The 23,043-nt window shown below is 39.1% G+C and overlaps 1 protein-coding gene across 1 annotated transcript in view; it reads right to left on the bottom strand.

Moving 5' to 3' along the window:
- The window catches only part of thsd7aa (thrombospondin, type I, domain containing 7Aa), a 114,175-nt gene extending 95,005 nt beyond the window's left edge, over positions 1–19,170 (bottom strand). Inside the window, exon 1 of the mRNA XM_053637446.1 lies at positions 18,694–19,170. Coding sequence (XP_053493421.1) covers positions 18,694–18,811 — 118 coding nt within the window. The 5' untranslated portion in view covers positions 18,812–19,170. The remainder of the gene's footprint in view (positions 1–18,693) is intronic.
- Between the last annotated feature and the right edge of the window lie 3,873 nt (positions 19,171–23,043).

Below are 23,043 nucleotides of genomic sequence, written 5' to 3' on the forward strand. Positions count from 1 at the left end.
AACAGGATTGGAATCCTATATTCTACAGACTATATCCAGTGAGTCAGTTGTTTGGAGTAGCCATAAGGAACCACAAGGTTTCCTCTGGGTTCCCCAGTGTCCTTCCACCTCCCAAAAACGTAGCAGTGAGGATGTGGTTTAGCAGGGTTTTGTGAATGGAGTCTTGGAGAAAGGAGTGGGTGGTTTAATGAATGAGCATTCACCTGTGTGTAATTAACAATGCTGTATTTTTACCTTGTGTGTCTTGCCATGAATGCCGAACCGAGAGAAACAGCGGTGCAGTGCTAAGCCGTTTCCTCGGACATCATTCTGCTGAGCCTGTGTGTCTGTGCATGAGTGTGGACTTTTTGAGGTTATTTTGTTTAACGGACGAATATTTCAGTTCAGAGGGCCATGCTAAGAGACCTGCCTTTTGAGTTTACAATTCTCTTAACCCCATCACGATGCTACAATATATACAGTATATATATATATATATATATATATATATATATATATATATATATATATATATATATATATATGCGTGTGTGTGTGTGTGAATTCCCTTCTCTACATTGGCCCCAATTGTAAGTGTGTGCATGGTGGCCTGTGATGAACCGATGTCCCTTTCAGGGTGTATTCCCACCTCACACCCAGTGTTCATGGGATAAGCACTGGATCTACTAGGACCCTGACCAGGTAAAAGAGGTTTACTAATATGAAGGAATGAATAAAGTGTGGCACAGCAGGTAGCTTTGCAGTTCTATCCTGAGCTTACTCTCTAACTCCCTTGTGAAGTTTTGTATTCTCTCCCTACTGTATGTTCTTGTGGGTTTACTCCTGGTACTCTGGTTTCCTCCCACCTATAATAAACATGATGTAGGTGGATTGGCTATATTAAATTACCCTGTGTGTGAATGATTATGTGAATGTGTTTGTGTATGGTGCCTTGCAAAAGTCTAACAGGCATTTTTTTTTTGGTCCTATCATAGAACAATATCTACAAAGTGAAAATGTTAAACCTGCTTCACCACAGGCCCTTTTACAACCTTGTAAACTGTTTAGTTAGTGATGATGGGACTTTTTGCTAAACCTCAAACCACAGTCAGGTTTTTATCTTTACAGAGAGAAATCTAATTGCCCTAGTGGACTGAAATTACCCATGATGCCATAAAAGGTCCTCAGAGACAGTGGCAGAGGGGGCTGGTGGTGAAGTGAGAGTTCAGAGCTGTCTTCAATTTCTCTCTCTCTCTCTCTCTCTCTCTCTCTCTCTCTCTCTCTCTCTCAATGTTCACGTTCCAGCATGTTTTTTTTTTCAGATGACAAATAGAGGTGTGTATATAAACAAATACAACTGATAGTAAATAATTGTATAAAGTTGAAGAAAGTCTATAAAATTGAAGAAGCATAATGCTAGACATTGTAAAAGTGCAACTTGAACAAACAATAAATAAGTGGCACACTCTTAGAAAAAAAAAAAAAGGTTATTCAAAGGGGTATAAAGGTTTGTTACCATTTCTTATAGGGAAACATTATTATACTATTAAATATTTCTACATTGTACCTTTAGAAATCCCGTTATAGAAAAGTCACAGAACTTCAAGTGTTGTATAATCACACAAACAGACATACTGTACATACTTTTTAGAACTGTCACACTATATTTCAAGTATTACTCACATAATCGCACATGTGATTCTTCTGTAAACCCAGAGGGACAACTGACGAACCTTTATTAAAGGCTCTAAATTTCCCATTTTTTAGATATAGTACTTCTTTTTATTAAGTCTTGCAAATTCTTGAGCATTTTGTTGTGTATATTATGTGATGTAATTGTTTAAATCCAGCAATGCAACTCTGTTTTCCGTTCATTCTGTTTGCATTGCTGGCATATTCTTTGATTTCTGAGCAGCCAAGATTTTTCGCACTAGTCAGATGATGCTCACTGAGTGTGTATGCTGCAGGTCTTTTATCAGTCAATGTGCTTAGCTGTGCTTTGGTGTTTTATTTAGGGCTAAATAAAACTGCACATTATTAATTGGTTTGCGTCTCTTTTCCTGTTTAGAAGAGTTGATAGGAACACGAATCCACAGTTTGTTCTCTATGATATCTCTATTCACGATCTCACACTGCGACAGTCATTACACGGCCCTGTGCTGTACACGTTTGACATACATTATGTATTCAGCTCATCCTGCGTTTTCAACAGCTCTTCACTAGGCAAAATGAAGGCCTGCAAACGTCAATGGGCTCTATCGAGATGAATGCATCACATATTGCTCCTTTGAGCACAGAACGTCGCCTGAATGAATGATTAACAATAAAAGTGATGGGCAGACATTGGGAAATCAACATAAATGCTACTGCCGTGGTGTTGAATAATGCTGTTGGGAAGTCCTTTCAACTGAAGCTGAATTAGTTTTGTGCACTGTGTCCCTAGCAGTGCATATCAAACAGGCTCAGGTCCGACAAACCCTGCCAGCTCAGTTTCTCTGATTGCTTCTTCATGCTGCCTGATATGCCTTGCTTACACACAGCAGTGCTGCACTCATCTTGAAAACAGATACAGCAGGGTTACGTTCGTTACGATGACACTAAATCATTTCTTGATAGACGCTGCATAGTCCTAAGAGCAAAACAAGCTGGCTTTTCTGGCCAACAAAATCAATGCGTATATTCCTGAGGGAAGAATATCACCATAGCACACACAAGCTCTCAATAAAAGCCATGCACACTTCCTATGACCTTTTCGAGGAAAGCCACCTGGGTACTCACAAAAGAAGACTGGTGTGCAAAGGAAAAATCAAAGAAAATGCATAGTGGTTATTAATGATGTCTTGTACATGAATGGCCTTTGTTTCTAAACATGGAGCTGCTGTTCATCTATTCATATAAACATTTAAGCCGGGCATATCAGTGAAGAATTTAAACCAGGAGATGACATAAAACTTGTTTGTACCACAGCACTACTGAATTCTGACTTCTGATTGATCAGAAAGGTGTTGCTTAATTTTCTGTTAAAAACAGCTCTGACAGTAATGCTGACTGACACGAGTGAAACCGGATGTGTGCTTCTGCTGTTGTAGCCTATCTGCCTCAAGGTTCGACATGGCATGCGTTCTAAGATGCATTTCTGCTCACCTCGGTTGTACAGAGTGGTTATTTGAGTCACCATAGCCTTCCTGTCAGCTCAAACCTGTCATGCCATTCTCCTCAGACCTCTCTAAACCCAACCTTCTCTAAAGCCTTCAGGACTGCTGCACACTGGATTATTTTTTTTTGTTTTTCACACCATTCTGTATAATCTGTTGACTGTGTGGAAATCCCAAGTGATGTACAGTTCCTTAAATACTCAAACCAGCCCAACTGGTACCACCAACCATGCCATGGTCAAAGGCACCAAGATCACATTTTTTCCCATTCTTCTTTGGTCTCATTCTTTTTTCTTCCCTCTATGCATTCGCTTATTGCATTGTGTTAATGAAGCTGTACTCATCATAGGAGTTCTATGCGAGCAAATAAGCAACTGAATGGTGAGTAGTGAGATGCAGCCGACTAATTGCCTAGGTGCAATTTGTTCCACATTTGTTGTGATTACATTTTATTCAAATGTGCTTCTGGCCGCTGCTTGCATGATTGGGTTTCTCCCTCACTGGGAAGCGTTTATTTTATAGTCGTCTGAGTTCTTGGTATTAACTGGGTAAGTGGGTTGTACAAACTATAAAGTAGTGTGGATTTGGTCTTTTTTATGCAGGGTAAAAGATGATAAACAGCAGTCAGTCCCTGACAATGGCTAACCATTGAGTGTTATACACTGTATTTATATACCCATAACTGCAGATTATTCTATATAGTACAGTATGTATCTGAAAAGCAAAAAATAAATAAACACCAAAACATTTGGATTGTAAAACATAACATTGTCATTATGGCTTAACCTAGTCTTATTTTTTCTTGTACAATATTAGTGTCTTGCTGATATTATTTTCCAATTTCCAGCTTTTTATATTGTAGCCATTATAGTTATTTACTAATTTGAAAAGTTTATGGTGCACCAATAAAACCATTAAAAATGTTGTGTAATTGTACAGTTACAGTAAAAGTAAATCTAATTACTTAGGTGTACTAAGGTGTATTATATCTTACACGATGTATAATTCTTGTGTAGTTACTGAATAAATTAGCAAAGGAAAGGAATGTAGATATAAAACACTGTTTATTACACATTTACTACATAACTTGCTTTTGTAAGGGTCCAAGTTAATTTTATTATTATTATTAGTAGTAGTAGTAGTAGTAGTAGTAGTAGAATTTATTCCTCTTATTATTATTATTATTATTATTATTAGTCATAGTAGTAGTAGTATTTATTCTTCTTATTCTTCTCTTCTTCTACTGCTATTTATGATTATTGTTGTTATTATTATTGTTGTTGTTGTTATTGTTGTTGTTGTTGTTGTTGTTATATCACGTATTCTTTTCACTTTTCCTCCTACAAATATTATCTCATATTTTAAGAACATTTTCTCAAAGCATCTTCAGACTTTGCCACAGAGATTATACACGAATAATAGATTCTTAAAACTGTTCAACAACAACAGGCCAAGAAATTTATGACCACAAAGATATTAAAAAGGTAGCTGGGAGTTATCTAAACACCAAATTTGAGACAAGATACATGACTTTGAGGTAGCCTCAAATAACATTCAAATAGCTGCTTCTTTGTAACTGCTTGAATGATCAAAGTAACATTTTGTATGCTACATACATCTGTGCATAAATGGCTTCCCAGTGCTCGCATTATTGAAAACCCACCATCGAAAATCAGCTTTCAACAGGCATTTGTCAGGGTTTGCATTACCTAACCTTTGGGGCATTTGAGAATGAGTTAGAATGAGTTATATAAAACTTATGAGCCTGTAAAATAAAGTGTTCTGGCTTGATGGTAACAGTTTTGGCCCACAAGCAGAATAGACATCTTGAAAGTGTTCTTTGTGAGCATGTAAACTTCATGTAGCTGTGGCCCTCAATGCCCACATTCAATGGCTCCATTAATATGAATGGCACTTGAAAGGCTGTGCTATTGTGTCTTGCCATACACTGTGACTAAGGCATTATGATTTAGACTGCAGTTGTGCGTAGCGTGTCTTCTAAGTCTTTCAATAGATCGCACATTCCATCTGGCCTCTCTCTCTCTCTCTTTCTCTCTCACTCTCTCTCTCTCTCTCTCTCTCTCCCTCTCTCTCTCTCTCTCTTCCTCCGTGCCACCCCACCCAACACACACATTAATTGCATGCTAACTACTACTCAGTAATATCCTCTGTTAATTTCCTGGGGAAAATGAATGCTGCATGCATCACTCATCACTTACATACTGATCTCAGAGTTCTACATCAGTTCATGCACCCATCCATCCATATCCATATCGCTTATCCTTCCTTCAGGGTCACGGGGAACCTGGAGCCTATCCCAGGGAGCATCGGGGACAAGGCGGGCCAATCCATCGCAGGGCACACTCACACACACATTCACACACCCATTCATACAGTACGGACACTTTGGACATGCCAATCAGCCTACCATGCATGTCTTTCAACTGGGGGAGGAAACCGGAGTACCCGGAGGAAACCCCCACAGTACGGGGAGAACATGCAAACTCCACACACAGGGCCATGGTGGGAATTGAACCCCCGACCCGTGAAGCGAACGTGCTAACCACTAAGCCACCGTGCGCCCTTCAGTTCATGCATATGAGTAAGAAATATCGACAAAAATACAACAAAATTCACAAATAGTGTATATTCCCTCTGAGACTCTACAATCTCAGAAATATATCCATCTAACACTCTAGAACAGTCTAGAAGCTAATTCTGTGGTCAATTTATTTGTAGCAACCTAAAACACTTCAATAGAGGAGTTCATTATTAGAGAGGGTTCCAAGTAGAAATACCTTTAACTATTTGAAGAACCCTTGAGAACTATTTTTTTTTTCAAGAATGTACTGACAGTGGCGTGTCAATAGCCACAGGCTGTTTTATACAGAAAGGGAACTGAACAATTGCCCTTTAGCTCACAACATAAGAGAGACTCATGCATAACATGTTTACATGAAATTAGCCCATCAAGTAGCTAACAAATTACAGCTATTTGAGAGCATGGTGTGCTACACAGTGACATTTCATTTAACGTTCCCTGCTGTGAGCGATCAACTAGGCAGTATAATTTTAACTGTGCGAAGTGCAAGCTGTATGAGTGCGACAGACAGGCGTGCGGTTGACCTCACTCACTCATATTGAGTTTTATTACTGAGCACACCACTGAGAGACTAGGGCAATGGTGAGTCTGTCTGAACGTCGGCACATTAAGACTCAGAGACATAACGCAGCAATTTGTCAAACTAACAAATGCAAAAATTAATTTTGCGCTAGAACCATCTCATCCTTAAAGAAACACACCAGTGCATCTGAAGCATAAGTGCAATTCCCAGCGACAAGAATTTCCACATGTCTCCCACTACGCCTTGCAAATGTCAAAGCTTCAGTTCTGAGCCATGTTATTGTGATTCACTTGTTCCAGCTTTCTACTGTTTCCAGTTTTTAGTATTTCATAATTATTCTTAAAACGTTCTCAGGCTTTGAGCTCGGCCTTCCTGTTCTTTGATGTGATTATACTTTAAGCATGTGTTCCTGTTCTCTAAACACTACTATAGACTTTAACCATGGATCTTGGTTAAACCCATTAGTACCATATTTCAGGTCAGTTTACAGTTTAACAACTTGTGTAGACAATATCTGCAGGACAATGGACATATAATTGCCCGGTCCAGCACACTGTGCAGGTAATACTAATAGCTGAGGACATTCAGTGTCCAGAAGTCTGAGATCACTAGTGAAAATGCTTCTATTTGAATTCTTTTCTAATTCAATAAAAATTTTCAATGACAAATTTTATTATCACCAATATCTTAGAAATATTTACATTAACTACAGAATGTCTAAGTAGTTTGTATGCCCAACTGAGGATTGTCCATGAAACCCTTCCCCAAGACACTCCCTGAGTCTTAGCTGTGGTGAGAGCAAAATTTGAATGAAGACGATGAATCTAAATGAAGGTCAAGAAAGCAATTATGAATATATTTAGAAGCTATGAATTGTGAGTTTATGTATGTATGAAACAAGGTATATTCTACTGCATGAGAGAACATGGTCACATGATCCAAATCAAAACACCTTTGTCATGATAACTTGAGTATCAATCAATAATTGCATTGATGTCGGTGATATATAATGCCAGATCTTCTCTCCAGTCATTAACTTGTCAATGCAGAATTGAAAATGTACACCATTATTCCATACAAAGCAGCGATCAGAACAAAAGATTACAGCCTTTAAACCTGCTTGCAACATTTGAGATAAAATGTTTCATTACTTTGTTCAAATCTATAATCTATGCCACATTACCATATAAGTCATGATTGACACTGACATTTAGATATGCGTGTGTGTGTGTGTGTGTGTGTGGGTGGGTGGATGGGTGGATGTATTTAGTTACTTTCCTCTCTTCCCTTGTTGTTGTGTATTTAGTGTGAGTGTGTGATAGCACACTAAGAAATGCAAGCTATACTGCTGTGCAAAGCAACAGTGGATGTCTAAATTAGCGTGAAATCCTCCTACACATGGCTTAACCAACAATGCTTATATTTCAGCAATATTACAGCAAATAATGCCTGGAAGCCCAGATTACACTTCTATCATAAGTCTCTGCATAGACTCCTGTCACTACGTATATGCACAGAAGAAAAGATGTAAATTGATGATTTCATATAACACCTCCATAAATTCTTGAGCAGGTTTGCAACTGTTCACATTATAGATCGTAAGGAATAAAACATGACATCCCAAAGTGTTTTATTCGTCTTCTGCCAAAGCATCTTCCCGATGATTACAATTTTTCTTTATTAATGAATGACACTTTATCCATTTATAGTTATGTTGAATGTTGGGGAATGTCTGCGAGAGCAGTCAGTTCTAGTTAGAAATTACTTTAGCTATAAACACTCGTTTTCTCTCTCTCTCTCTCTCTCTCTCTCTCTCTCTCTCTCTCTCTCTCTCTCTCTCTAAGACAAAATATACGCATCTTGTCATGTGAACAAGAAACCAGAAGCAGAACATTTTCTGACCATGATGCTGGAGAATTTCATAAATGTAAATTTGTTAAATAGCATGGATCTGTTTATTACTAGATTATTAGTTATTAGATTATTATTATTATGTCCTTTATTCCAGTACCTGTAAATGAGTTGTTATGAATCAACTTCTTCTGGCCAATCAGATTTCAGAATTCAACAGTACTGTAAATATATGAAGTCTATATACTCATTGAAAGCACATATTTATATCACAAATATAGCATTAAACAGCTATAGCTCATAAAACTCTACACTTCTGAATGAAAAGCATTGCAATAGCGGAGGTGGTGCTGGGTAATTGTGCATTGAGGGAAGGTGGAGCTTGACTTGATGGTTGTTTTCTTGGGAACAATGGTTGATCGCTCAGCTTAACTGAGATAAATTGACTGACTCTTGTATTTCACTTACAGTAAACCCCACAGACTAACCCTGGCTATGAAAAATGATATGGATATAATATCCTCCTTGCAGTTTTCTTCTCTACAACTCCACCTGACAGCACTAGTGTATAGTTTCTACCACGCTTAGCCCTGAGGAAATGCCATGAAAATGCTGCTGATGCAGACATCTAACAGCCTTTTAAGAAGAACTCACAATTGGATGAGGAATTCTCCTCTATTAATCGCATTTAATTTGCTTCTTGAGCAAAGAGCTTACTTGTCTTTAATTGATGATAATTCTGCTATCTGTTCAGCTAATGAAAAAAGCACAGCTGCTTGTTAAAGGTGGGAATTTACTGTGGAAGTGTTTACACTGTAGGAACAGGGAGTGTTGCGTGGGTAGATGTGTAAGTGGCTTGCAGTGCACTTGTGAGCAAGTGTATTGATGTGTTTATGTTGAAAGAAGCTGCTGCACCATATTAAAGATAATTTTTTTTTTTTAAATCCTCATATTGAATAAAAAAAAAGATCTAGCATGCTGGTAGATCATTTCTAATCTTTACACATGCTACGGTATGTCCAAATGACTTTGATTTGAATAATTATGAGAATATTAATTCAGGAATAAACAATGCTACAACTATACCAGTTCTAGTTGTATTGAAGTTTTATTAAATTACTTGGACGGGAAACCACCATTTTAAGTTCTCCACCAGAGGCGCAAACCAAATAATGCTTTAGGATCTTAGATCTTCTGATTGTGCAGCTTGGCATGGCTCGTTTATATGCACATACTGTAGAACTCCCTGTATCTTAACTGAGTATTAGTTTTCTGGAGGTTATCAGGTGAAGGTAGAATTCTACAATTCAAAATAAAAATATATAATGATTTCAAAATGAAATCAGGTATATCTCAATTGGCGCTAAAATGTGTGTGAAACTGACTGTGGAGATGAGTTTAAACAATTAAGCACAAGACACAAGTTTCTTTTTAATGAAATACACACACACACACACACACACACACACACACACACACACACACTGTATTTGGCTTCTTTTAAATGAACAAAATAACTACTCTTGTTGGTTTTGTGCTTTTAATGAATATACAATTTGGGGCATTTCTACCTAAAAGTGCGAAACGCGATAGAAGTAGATTTATTTAACACTATTTATTTGCATTGTGCAAATAAACACCACTGAATGACAAAAAAGCCCATTTTCACCATTTGACAAGAAAATTATACCAGTGACTATGTTTTAAAAATGAGAAATGTTCCGAACCTTGCCGATATTATCTCAAAATAATCAAAAAATCTTGAAACACTCTGATGCCTGTGAAACGGCTTTCTTCACATATTCTTTATGAATTCCTGTCAACACTTGTGTTGTATTTCGAAGGCATGTTTTTGTTTTTGTTTTTTTACACATCTCAACACTTTTAATGAGTGTTATATTCACGAATATGTACATGTGGTAGGTTTCTGTTTTATTCTTCTCTAATGGCTATATTGAGAACATATTGTACAAAAAAAACACATTCAAATATTGTTTTCTCCCTGTTTTTTATTTTTATATATGTGGCATTATTTAGGCGATTATTGTTTTTTAGATCACCCAAAACAAGCTCACTGACACCATTAAATTACACAAAAAACACTTAAATTAGTACTATTTTTTTTATCCTCTCCGATTTAAAGATAACAAGGTGTACTTTTCTCTGAGGTGGTACCATCAAAGGGACATTTTTTTTTACCTTTTACCTGGGTACTGAGCAGGGCCGGACTTAGGGACATGAGGGCCCCTGGGTTTGAGTCATTTTCAGCCCCTATAGTTCAAATTTTAGGGGTAATATTAGATTATTTTGCTTATTAGCAATTATAATGCAATATAATATACTGTATGTATAATATACAATACAGGAAGTGCTCTCAGTTACGAGAAGATATCACAATAACACACTGAACAAAGAGCAAGATAAAGAATGAATGAGTGATTGGGGGTGTGTGTGTGTGTGTGTGTGTGTGTGTGTGTGTGTGTCTGTTGAGTATATAAGTGAGTAGGTGGGTGAGATTTCTTTTAACATCAAACAAATACGATAAAAAAATTATAGTCAAGACAAGTAGTAATAGTAATAGTAAATTAAAAAATAGTACACTATCCCCTCAGACAGCTTAAACAAGTGTGACACCAACATGCTAGAGAGAGATAGGTAATCAAATTTTGACTTCATGAATGTGCAGTGCGTCATCTCACCATGCGGCATACTTGGCTCAGTTGTAGACCTCTGCTAACATGCTAGTTACGCACAGTCGTAAGCATAGCCTTTCACAGTATACTCCATTTGACATGTACGTGTACACACAGGCGATCGACGCATGCACGTTACGACAATTTGCACAACCCCTCCTGGCCTACAAGAGTCAGTACAGAGCAGTAAAGGACTGAAGGACGACAACAAAGAAGAATCACAACATGAAGAAAAATGCTTGGGCGATCTCTTGGCACGATTAGCACATATATACAAATCCTTATAATGCGCATGTGCGAACGGTTCGAAAAATCGGGTGGGTCGTACAGTACGGTCGTACTCTGCCGATGGCGAAATTTGTGTCACACGTACTGTGCGCTGTTCCTAGCGTACGCATAAAACCTGAAGCATACTTTTTACTTACGTTTCCTCAGTTTTAAAAGTGTTTGTTTGTAGCTCCTGTTGTGATTGTATCTGGAAACGGTTTATATCAATGGAATCACAAGAATCTTAGCTTTCGAAAAGTATGTCGCATGAGTACCTATGTACCCACAGAAGATGTGTACATACCATAGTTTTGCACTAAACAACCACTGGCGGGCCGTAGGAATTTATGTTATATCTGAAAGGTAAGAGAGCTATAAAATAAAAACCTACCACTGTGAAACGTTCTGCTAGCAAAGTTGGTTCCGCTTGATCATCTGCATTTTCTGAATCTGACTCGGGCTCGAACTGATACGAAAAACCGACGACATGTTGCTTAGGTGCTTAGAATTGCTTGAGAAGCCTTGGAGGCTGAAGCTAACCCTAGGGGCAGGTTGTTTTCTGCTTGTACATCAGGGTGTGGGTCAAAGGTGTGAAATCCAGTATCCAGTGATACTGAGTGCTTCCTTTTCATGTTGTTGTCTCTCATGTTTTCTCATTCTTTCTTTTAAGCGTGCCACTTCGATACCGCTTGTCCGCCATTATAACAGTGACTAATACAAACAGGTTTCAACAGCGACGCATTGTCGTATATCAAGATGACTGATGTATAATTTAACTAATTAACACAGGGCAGGGCAGGGCTCGCCAACCATTCTAGACCAATCAACAAACTTCAAATGAAAAATAAAATGAACGGCATATAACTGAACAAATCAAACAAATATAAACTGGTGAGGCCCCATACTGGACGGGGTCCTCGGGCTGGAATACATTCAAGCCCAATGGTAAGTCTGGCCCCGGTACTTAGAGGTACGTGGTGCACATTTATAAAAATGTTAGAGTAAAGCTTTACAGGTGCATCATGTGTCCTTAAGGTCCAATTAGATACCTTAAAATATTTTCCAAGATATTTGGAATAAAAAGATAACATAATAAAGTTACAAAGATGTACCTTTGGTTCCCTTGGTGCCATGTCAGTGACAAGGAAAAGTAGAGTTTCTTATCTTTATTATTAGTGAGTGCAGTAAATATTACATACAAATTATTAAATTTTAGACACTGATACTTTACAGGACACCAGCATGGATGTATTACAGGTAAACTTTGCACAAACATTGACTGGGTCTAGACTTCTACACATCCAGTCTTAGCTTTCTGCCCAAGAGTCTGCCTGTTAGCTGATTTGTCAGACTTCGATTAAGCTAGGGGATCCATACATATATCTTACTTCCTCCATTTCACTGGTTTAAAGTATGTCCAGACCTGTGAAGATAATGGAGCACTGCAACCGCTGTAATGTAAGACACGTGGAACCTGAACAAGGAAAAATAATTCATATATTCATTCATTCATTCATTCATTCATTCATCTTCAGTAACTGGTTTAAATAGGTTTACATTAGCTCTTGGTGTGACTGAGTGTGCAATTTTGAGTACATGATAGCTCTGATGGACTCGTGTGTATTCCTGCCTCACACCCACTGCTACCGGGACCATCTATGTTCATATATTCATGTCCATTGTTATCAACTGCACCTAATCATGAAGGTTGTACGTCAATCTCCCATAAACACATTATTTTAGGAATGCTTACATATGTTTATACATATACATATCACATATTATGTGGCATATTTTATATCCAATATTATTCTGAGAATATTATACCATGAGAACACTGAGAATCTCTCTTTGTCCTGATTGTGTTAAAGTACTGTTTACAGATGTGTTTCATGGCTGTAGGGTATAATTTAGCTTGCGTTTTTTCATCATCTGTGTGTTGTCTGTGCTAAAAGCTGCAGGTGGGTCACTGTGAGCAATGAGGCAATGAAACTCACTAATATGTTTACCGGACAAACTGATGCAGAAATTTACACCCAACCCCCTGAAATTAAATAAATAATCGTACACTTCTTCATACACCCATTTCCTGTACAGTACTGTGTCCTGTTAATGGCTACAAAGAGCAGAGCTCAGCTGGTGCATCGTGCAGCCTACCTGCTATTTATAAAGCCCTTCATAGATCTCAGGATCCAATAAAGCATGGTGCTGCACCGTTCAGCCCCGCAGAGAAATTCTGTGTGTGTGTGTGTGTGTGTGTGTGTGTAAAAGAGAGATTGAGCATGAAAGTGAAAGATGTGAAACCCTCTAAACCACCTCCACTGTCTTATAATAACCACAAAGTGCATGTCTACATGGTCCATGTTAGGCTGTTAATATGCTTGCTTTTCTTTACAGTGTGAGGGCATGGTGTAAGGGTGAGGATGAGGAAGTGGGGCTAGAATGAGGGACAGGATGCAGGATAGAGGTTACATAGACTAGTCTACTAGTCAAATAATACATTTACCAATAGTAACCATTGCTGTAAGGAGATGATGACAAGTAAGGGCAGTTGGGATATAAAAAACAGGGAGTCAGATGGTAAAGAAATGCAGACAGATGGTAAAGTCTGTATATATTTCAGTCTAGGTGAAGCCAGTTTTACAGTCAACTGCACATTCTGTAAGATTATGCTGGGGGGGGGGAATAGCTTGTTTTATTTTTGCTTTAATGGATCATTTCGTATGCAATTTATAGCCTGTGTATGTCTGTTAACTGAAGTGCGCTTTGACATATGAATTACTGGTCACCTAGTAATGAAGGTGAGGAGATGAGGATAGATTGAAGAGATGAAGAGAGATTAGTCTGGTTATTGGTGTCATTGTTCTGTTGTGAGAAATAAAGTAAAAGCACTGTGGGGTTGACTCTAAGGCCCGGTCAGTGGGACCACATTCCTCACTCTGATAACTGCTTACACCTCCTGTTAGTCTTACTGTTGTTACTGAATAATTCATAGGTGCATTTGTTATCTATCACAGGGGTCATGGAAGACTGCAGTCTAGCCAAGTACTACAGTGGATGGAAACGAGTGCTTGAAAAATATGTAGCAGGAATAAAAACTGGCCATAGTTCAGTAACTTTGCAAACATGAACCATTCTGGGTTCTGTGGCAGATCCTCTGTTGAGGCCAATCATATGCATTTACATGGATGTTAGGACAGAAAGGGAAGAATTTCCATGAACTTTTGTTTCCATGAACTTTTGAATGAATTTTTTTATTTTTTATTTGAATTACTCTTTTTGTTCTGGTTAGTGAAGTTACAACATGGCTTGTTATTTTAAAAAAATAAATAAATATTCTGAAAACAGAATGTTTAAAGTAGAATGGACAAAAAAATATGTGCTTATTTTCCCAAACAGACTTGTCTCATTTGTTCAGTCCATTGCACTAGTCACTTGTCAATAAAACTACTTAAAATTGTTTACAGTCGTACACAATTATTATTGGCTAAGCATTAAAAGGCCACTTTTGTCAACATTCTGTCAAATCATATAGACAGGCTGCAAAAACAGAGCTCAAACACCACCTCTTCTATCAGCTCGTTCACATGCAACACACACACACACACGATGAGTCATGAAGACACACACATACACACACTCTCCAATAACAGCCCATTCTTAGCAAACTAATGAGGCGCGCACTCAAAAAATGTGAGTGTGTATCAAAAAAAAAAAAGCGATAAGGGTAAATGGATGAAATCACACTGTCAGTCCATTCTTTCTCATCCTTTTCAGTTGTTCTGAATACCAAATACTGGGAATGTCCATTCGCTCTTTACAAAAAGAGGAGGACAAAGAAGGGAGCGAGCAAATGCAGATGTGACGGAACAGATGGCCGTATCTCCATGCAGAGAGCAGAAGCAGTGACTAGAGCTATTAAAAATACAGTTACACAGAAATAAGGAAAGCAATAAACAAGATTGAGAAGCGCTTATATGAGGTGTTACACCTTGAGCAAGCTGTAGTTGTACACTAAACTGTTTGGAACAGCTGCAGGGAGCCTGAGTGAACCATACCAATCTGGCTCATGATGAATCTAGAGGAAAACTCATCAAATTTCATCATTTCACTCACTGTCTCCACCACACAATCAGACCTGCAGGCTGTGCATAATACCCAAAACAATAGTACGATAATTCCCAAGCTCGGCTACGATCCATATGCTTTCCACTAATCTTGGCATTTTCTTCTGTGGCTCAGAATGGTTTGGAAAACAGACACTGCAGCACAGATACTTTACAGCAAAGCTGAATTGTTTGAATTAAGTGCTTGACCTGGTACCCACTGACGCTCAGCCCACTTCCTTGTACCCTTGTGACCTTCTCCAGCGCCTCCTCCAACGGTCAAAGGTCAATATGACATAAAAAAGGATGCCTGATGGGGAGTAGGAAGACGTTAAAAAGATTAAACAAAGGATGAGCATCGTAGATGGAGCAAGCCAGGCCCACTCGCACAGTAAGAATGAAAGTGAAGGGCTGGTTGGGCGGGGGAGAATGGGGGGGGGGGTAGGGTTTCGCTGAGGTCGACAAGTATACAGGCCATGACTGAACACAATGCAGACTGACGAGCTGGTCCAACCCTGTCCATTAAGGTCAGCGTGTGTAAGCGTATGTGTGTGATCAAGCGTGCATGTGCTAGACATTTCACTCACCTTGGATGTGAGGATGGATTAAGAAATAGTCCTGAAGATTTACAATAGCCAAATACACGTTCTTTTGTTATATAAGCACATAGGGCCACGTCTTAAACTGAAGACTAACAGCAATATTTAAGGAATTTATATTTAATAATATTTAACTGAGGTATAGAAGGAGAGTAATTGAATTTCTTAATTAATTGCTTCATCCTTGATTATTTTCCTATATCAGCACATCCCAAAGTGTTTTTTTTTTTTTTTTTTTTTATAAATTAATACATTTCAAGTTGTGGAACAGCCCGGAAACAAGTTATTTCCTGTTATGACTTATAGCACATTAGTAACAATCGTTCGCTCACCAGCCTCTCTATTTTTTCTCCCTCTCTCTCTCTCTCAGTGACAAAAAAAGAGACAGCCTGTCATGTTAATGAGAAACTGGGAAGCACAAAGTCCCCCGTACTGAAGACTTTCCTGTGGTGGAAGACCTGCGGACCATTACAAAGCCCCGAAAATGCAGACTCCATCCATAAATGCTAAATAAGCATCTCCGCACGTAAATCTTTACCATATCAATGATTAGATGTTTTTCTTTGTTAAATAACAACACACTTTTTAAAAAATCTGTTTCTTATTAGCCTTTGAGTCTGTGAGCTTGTATTTCATATCCACTCTGCAAGTCCATGTGGATGAGCTGTTATTATAGAAACAATAACATATTAGAACAAGCGCACTGATAAAAAATAAAATTAAAAAAACCTTGCAGCCAGCACTATTGTCAGAGCTGCTGTTATAGAAACTTAATCAACACCTTCTGACCCATCAGATTGGAGAATCAACAGTCCTGTAGTATAATTAGTGCTGACAATTCAATAAAGTGTCAGTATTACAGGCATGCCATGCAATGAATTGTGCAATGTGGAAACGTCACCCAACGGCTCTCGACAGCTCTGTTTTCATATCTAAATGATTAGACTTAATTAGTGTAGGAAAAACAAAAACTCTTTCTTCTAGTTCAAAGCATCAAAGATGAAGCTGCATGCAGGAATACGCCTCCCCCTGGTTTCTCTCATCATACACACACACACACACACACACACATGTAGCCAGCTTCCTCCAGAGGGAAACATGGGGATGCTCTCACAGCCAATCATATCACTCCTAAGCACATTAGCGAACAGAAGCCCCAGTAGTGCACCATATAACATAAGTGTGCTTATCCGTCATAGGCACAAAATTTATTGCACCTTCATCAAAAACCTGATTTGATCCCACAAATGAGACCACATTTCACTTGACAATAGTTTTTTTTTTAAGACCAGAGGTGCTCTGAGATGCTCAGGAAGGTTTCGCAAGGACATATGGGCTGAAAGAAATAGTGAAAGAAAAGAAAGCCACGTGCTGGGAAGGGTGTGTGTGAGAGACAGAGAGAGAGAGAGAGAGAGAGAGAGAGAGAGAGAGAGAGAGAGAGAATAAACCCAGGGTTGGACTGTATTTAGGTTATGCCGTCTCATCACTGCTTAATCTCCTGCATTCAGTTAAAAAGATAGAGTACTTTCATATCACAGTACTGATCTCTCCAGCTGCTGTATTTAACAAAGAAAACCGCTGCCTGCAGTGTACAAATAATGAAAGATCATGCTGATGTCATGTCAATGCCATAGAATGCCTTAGTATTTGCCACGAGACAAAACTATATATTAATGAAACCCAAACTTCATCACATGATGCATGGATCTTGTTAATCTATAACCAGTTATGGAATCTGCCACATTGTCTCACTGGTCATGTGCAGAAGGATTGAAACAGACCCCTTTGCATTGATCCAACCCCATCTGGCTCGGGCCATGGAGCAGTGGGGATCCTCTATTGATCCTGCAGCCTCATCCAGCCATAAGATGATGCATTGATCACTTTACACTGAATACAGGAGCTCCTACTTCCTCTAAGCCATTGATTAGCAGCTTCTCCACTCGCACTACTATAAGACAACAGGCAAATGACCCATTGATTCCCCAGGTTTATCGGAGGAGGCACACCAGTTCGCTCTAGCCAGTCCCCATGAATCCGCCTGTCCGGTGCCTTCCATACCCCTCCACCCCCCACCCCCCAACCATGAGCATGTGGTGTTATCACAAATCAACTGCAGGAAGAGTGGAAAAGGGGAAAGGGAGGGCTACAGGGAGAGAAAGGCACCACCCAAAACAGACGGTGTCGTTCCCTGTCTACATCTGTCCACGTGCAGATAAAGAGATGCTGCTGCAAACGGGACACTTAGGAACAAGACTTTGGACTTTTTTCAATATCTAACAAGTAGGTAAAAACTTATTGGCAATCCATATGTATACAAAAAAAAAAAAATCTGATGCACCCCCACCACTACTACAGCCAACCTTCATGATCAAGCGTTCATCTCTTTAATGAATCACTCTTCTTTCCGTGATATTCTACATACACTAATACGATAGCATATTGATTCAAGTTTAAGTTTCCTTCAGACAGACAGTAAGTATTCCTCACATTTCCTGGAGAACAGCAGGCGATCTAATTATATTCTCTAAGTGAGATAGAGGATCTCGTACCAACAGGACGTCCATTAACCTCCACACTCAGGTGTGATAAATGATCACATCAAATACTTCACTTCCGTTCACTTTAACAGTAAGGGCTATACACTTACTTGCAGTAAGTGCCATATTTCTTCTTTCCTGCCAGTTTAAGTTGTACGTAATCTATCTATTAGTCTGAATGTCTTCCTCATTTGTAGGTAGCTTTAATTAAAAGCAGTGCTGTGCGATTATCATCTTCACAAAATCCTAAACACTTTAGGATAAGGCAAAGCAAAGCCAGTTTAATTCCTGATGAAGCAACTCAATACACACACATAAGTGGGATGATGGGACGTGGGAAACTGACGGATGGTCCCGGGAGAAAGGAAATAGCTGTACCTGTTTGCCAGATGTAGGTGGGTTTGTGGTTGGTGATGGTCTGTGTCTGCACATCCAATAGTGGCATGGAGAGCAGAGCCACCCTGAGGAGCCAGGTAGCTGGCAGTGCCAGCCTCATGGCTTCAGTCCGGCCACTTAGATCCACGGCTGACAGAGTCCACTGCACACGCGCTCACGCTCACAAACACTAGAGACAAGCAGACGAGCAGAGGGTGTAACGTGTGCCTGCTATTGTCCCTCACTCTTGCGTGTACACACACGATTCCTCCAGGAAAAGGGTAATCCACTGGGCTGTCTCTGCTCCTCCTGTTCCTTTCTCTCTCTTTCTCTTTCAGTCTCTTTCCCTGCTTTGTGAAGGTGAATGGAGAAAAAAAAAGAGAAAAAGTGAGAGAAACAATAGGTCCCTCAGCTCAGGCTGCTGCTGGTGCGGTTACTGCGTCCTGCCTACACCGCACTAATGCAGCACCTCCCACTCTCTCTCTCTCTCTCTCTCTCTCTCTCTCTCTCTCTCTCTCTCACAACCCTCCTCCCTGCCTCTTTCCTCCTCACCTGCTATCTCTCTTTCACAATGCCTCACTACTTCACATCTCAGCCATGCTCTTTCTTTCTTGAACATATTTGCATCTCTCTCTCTCTCTCTTTCTCTCTCTCTCTCTCTCTCTCTCTCTCTCTCTCTCTCTCTCTGAAGATGTCCTGTGTGTGTGTGTGTGTGTGTGTGTGTGTGTGTTTGTGTGTGTGTGTCTATCTTAAAGGAGCAAACAAGAGCTAAAGAAAGTACGGAGCACTAGCCTGAACAACAAATAAAAGCAGAGTAGACATTAAACCACTCTCTCGACACTGAGAAATGGAAGGGAAAGACAGCAAAAACAGCAAACCGAGATGAATAAAAACCCCAATGAATAATTGAAGAAATTCCTCTCCAAATTTGACCTTGATATGAGCCGTTGACTAAAAGGTGAGTTATGAGATTCTGTCGATGCAATCATTACAGAGACAGTGCCTAAGGCATCTTTCCGCAAATTCAATTCCGAATACGAACATGTGCTACATCAACATGTCAGCACATAAAACCCAACACCATTCATGCAAAATCAATGGTAACTGCTGATTTTTAGTATTTAGTATATCAGTACACTTCTGGGTTAGGGCTAAACTGCTCACAAACATCGACTGGATTCAGCATTAGATATACACAGATTCAAGCTTAGCTTAATATGAAATATATTCATATGTAAGCAATAATAGGCTTAGGGGACTGCTGTTATAGAAAATAATCAACAATGAGGTGGTATGAAGTGGAGTTACTGTTACCACCCTGACACTGATTATTTTCCAGTAATGACAGCATTTTGTTCCTCTGGTATAGCACAGCTGTTTGCTAATGATAACAAATTGTCCTTTCTGTATGAATGCCACATCATACTTTTTATCCATTTATAGTTACATATAATGTTGTGGAAAATCTGCAAGACAAGTTATTTCTTGTTATCACTTACATTATAGCAGCTATAAACAGTGGTTCCCTCAGCAGCCTTTTGTTTTTCTCTCTCTTGCCGCATCCCTCCAGGGTTGGGGGTTTGAATCACTCCTCCACACGTTGTTTGCATCTTTGGGGGTTTCCTCTGGGTACTCCCCCAGTCCAAAGACATGCATTGTAAGCTGATTGGCATCTCTAAATTGTCGGTAGTGTGTGAATGTGTGTGCGATTGTGCCCTGCGATTTGATTAGAATTGATTTTAAAATTCTTATTTATGTATACAAAGCTCTTTCTGGTCTTGCTCCACAGTGCATGACTGACCTTCTTCACCCTTACTCTCCTACCAGAACACTAAGATCCTGTAATCAACTTCTTCTATTTGTCCCCTGGTGTCATACTAAGACAAAGAGTAAGCAAGCCTTTTCTCTGGTTATTCCAAAACTCTAGAACAGTCTCCCCTTTCATTTATAAATTGTCTGTTAAAACTTGTTTTTATTCTTTGTCATATGATGTTATTTAATGTGATGTTGTATAGTTATTTGGATTAACTATTGTTGTCTTTAAACGTGCTTTATAAATAAAATTTGACTTGACTTCACTTGACTGCGATGGGTTGACACCCCGTCCAGAGTGTCCCCTGCCTTGTGCCCTGGTATAGGCTCCTGGCTCCCCCGCAACCAATTTAGGATGGATAGATTTGAACTATAGTCATATAGAAAAATAATTAACATCATCTGACCAATCAGATACAATGGTTCAACAGCACTGTGATGAGTATGTCATATATATATATATATATATATATATATATATATATATATATATATATATATATATATAAATCTCTCACTCATAGACATACACAAACAAGTGGATACCTACTGTGCCGTCCTCCTTCCTCTAAAGGCCAGACGTCTGTTAATGTCCATTTCACTCATTTCACACCGATTAGTATAATAAAGGAAAATGCTCACCCCCTACTGACCACGACACAGAGAGCAAACCCTGGAACAAATTTCCCAAACTGCAACACCAACAGACGGCAAGCACTCCAAGTGCCAACAACCCAACACACAGAGAGAGAGAGAGAGAGAGAGAGAGAGAGAGAGAATGAATAGATGCCCACCCCTGAAGTGGAAAAGCTAATTTCTGATTTTCTGATTGTGTCATGTCAGTTGTCAGGGGAAACAGGTTAATAGACATTTTACACTTAATTAACTTTAACAAACCTTGCACACACGTTTGTGTGAAATTTTGTATTAAAATATCAATATCTCTGCGCATGCCGGAAGCCCATGAGGGTCAGTTTGGAATGGCAATGGGCCAGAAACAGAACATTTGGATGATATCCAGGAATGCTTCTGGTGCAGACAACATGGCACTGCAGCTGGTGGATTTGTCATAGTAAATGCTGCGCATCCACACATAGTATGCTCCATATGTGTTTGTGTTTGTGAGCAAGAGAATAAGGCTGGAGCAAGTGGATTGGTTTGGTGTCCAGATATAAAGGTACTCTGACTACTAGCAAAACGCTGGGTTGTATATTATACATGCATTTATATAACAGTATAAATTAGAATTCTCAAATCTGATAGGTCAGAAGTTGGTGATTAATATTCTATAACAGCAGCTCTGACAGAAGTACCAGCTGTAATTCAGACTACAGGTTTATATTAATATAACAATGTTATTGTTTCTATAGTAACAGCTCATTCACATTGACTCATATGTACAGTATGCTGGATGCTCCAAATAATCTAAGCCAAATAATAAATGCATTATAAAACATGTTTTATTAAACTGAAACAATGAGGAGTTTATTCAAACTCAAACTACAAAACAGATAGAGTCTAGAGACTTAGACCAAGCCAGGAAACGAAACTAGAAACTAGAAACGTGGAAGTACTAACACTTGAGAACTTCTCTAGGCGTGAACTTTGTGCTTTGCAGTTTCTCTGTAGCATGACTGGCTGCTTTTTTGTCTTACTGGCTTCCACACAGAGAAAAAGAGAGGCTAGTGAGGGGACGACTGTTTATCGCTGCTATAATATACAGTAAATATTAACGGGAACTAAATTCTCTGGCAAACGTTCTGCAACATTAAATTTAGCTATAAACCAACAAAAAACTATCATTTGTCATTCATCAATAAATTATAAAGTGTAATAGTTGATAAATTGCTGTGGTATAAGAAGAATAAAACTCCAGGACACACTGTTATGGTAACATTGGTCTATATCACACCATCCTGTTATTGATTATTTTCCTACACCAGCACGCACCTTTGTATTTTATTCCTTTCTTATCTGATAAGATTCCAAGCACACTCCATCAGCCAATAAAATCCACACACCAACTTCATTCATGCATGTATGCATCAGTGAGATCAGTGAGCGATCCAATCGGTCACTGCTGGTGCAGTGAACATCAGCAAAAATGAAATTAAAGGAGATTGGCGAGACAAAGATGTGGTTATTTAGACGAAATAAAGCAATGCTTTATAAGGAACAAAGGGCCAACAACAAAGATAGCACAGACAATGGACATATGAGGAAGACTGCAGAGAGGAAGAGGGACAAATCAATGAGAAAAACAATGCTCTTTTTCCAAAAGTGCAATAGCAGATGCACACAGCACTGCAGCCTGATTATTGTACATGCCTAATTCATACAGAGGTAGAAAAACACATTTATCCCACTGTCACTCATGCTCTCTCTGCGAGCTTTGAGAAATGAGCCGATCAATGGCGTGGACGGCAAAGCAATTCCGCAAAGCTCTCTCACAATAAGACACACTGAATAATGAAAGGCAGCTACAATGTACAGGATGTGTGTCAGTGTGTGTGTGTGTGTGTGTGTGTGTGTGTGTGTGTG

This window comes from Ictalurus furcatus, chromosome 12 (genome assembly GCF_023375685.1).
Source record: "Ictalurus furcatus strain D&B chromosome 12, Billie_1.0, whole genome shotgun sequence".
NCBI lineage: Eukaryota > Metazoa > Chordata > Actinopteri > Siluriformes > Ictaluridae > Ictalurus > Ictalurus furcatus.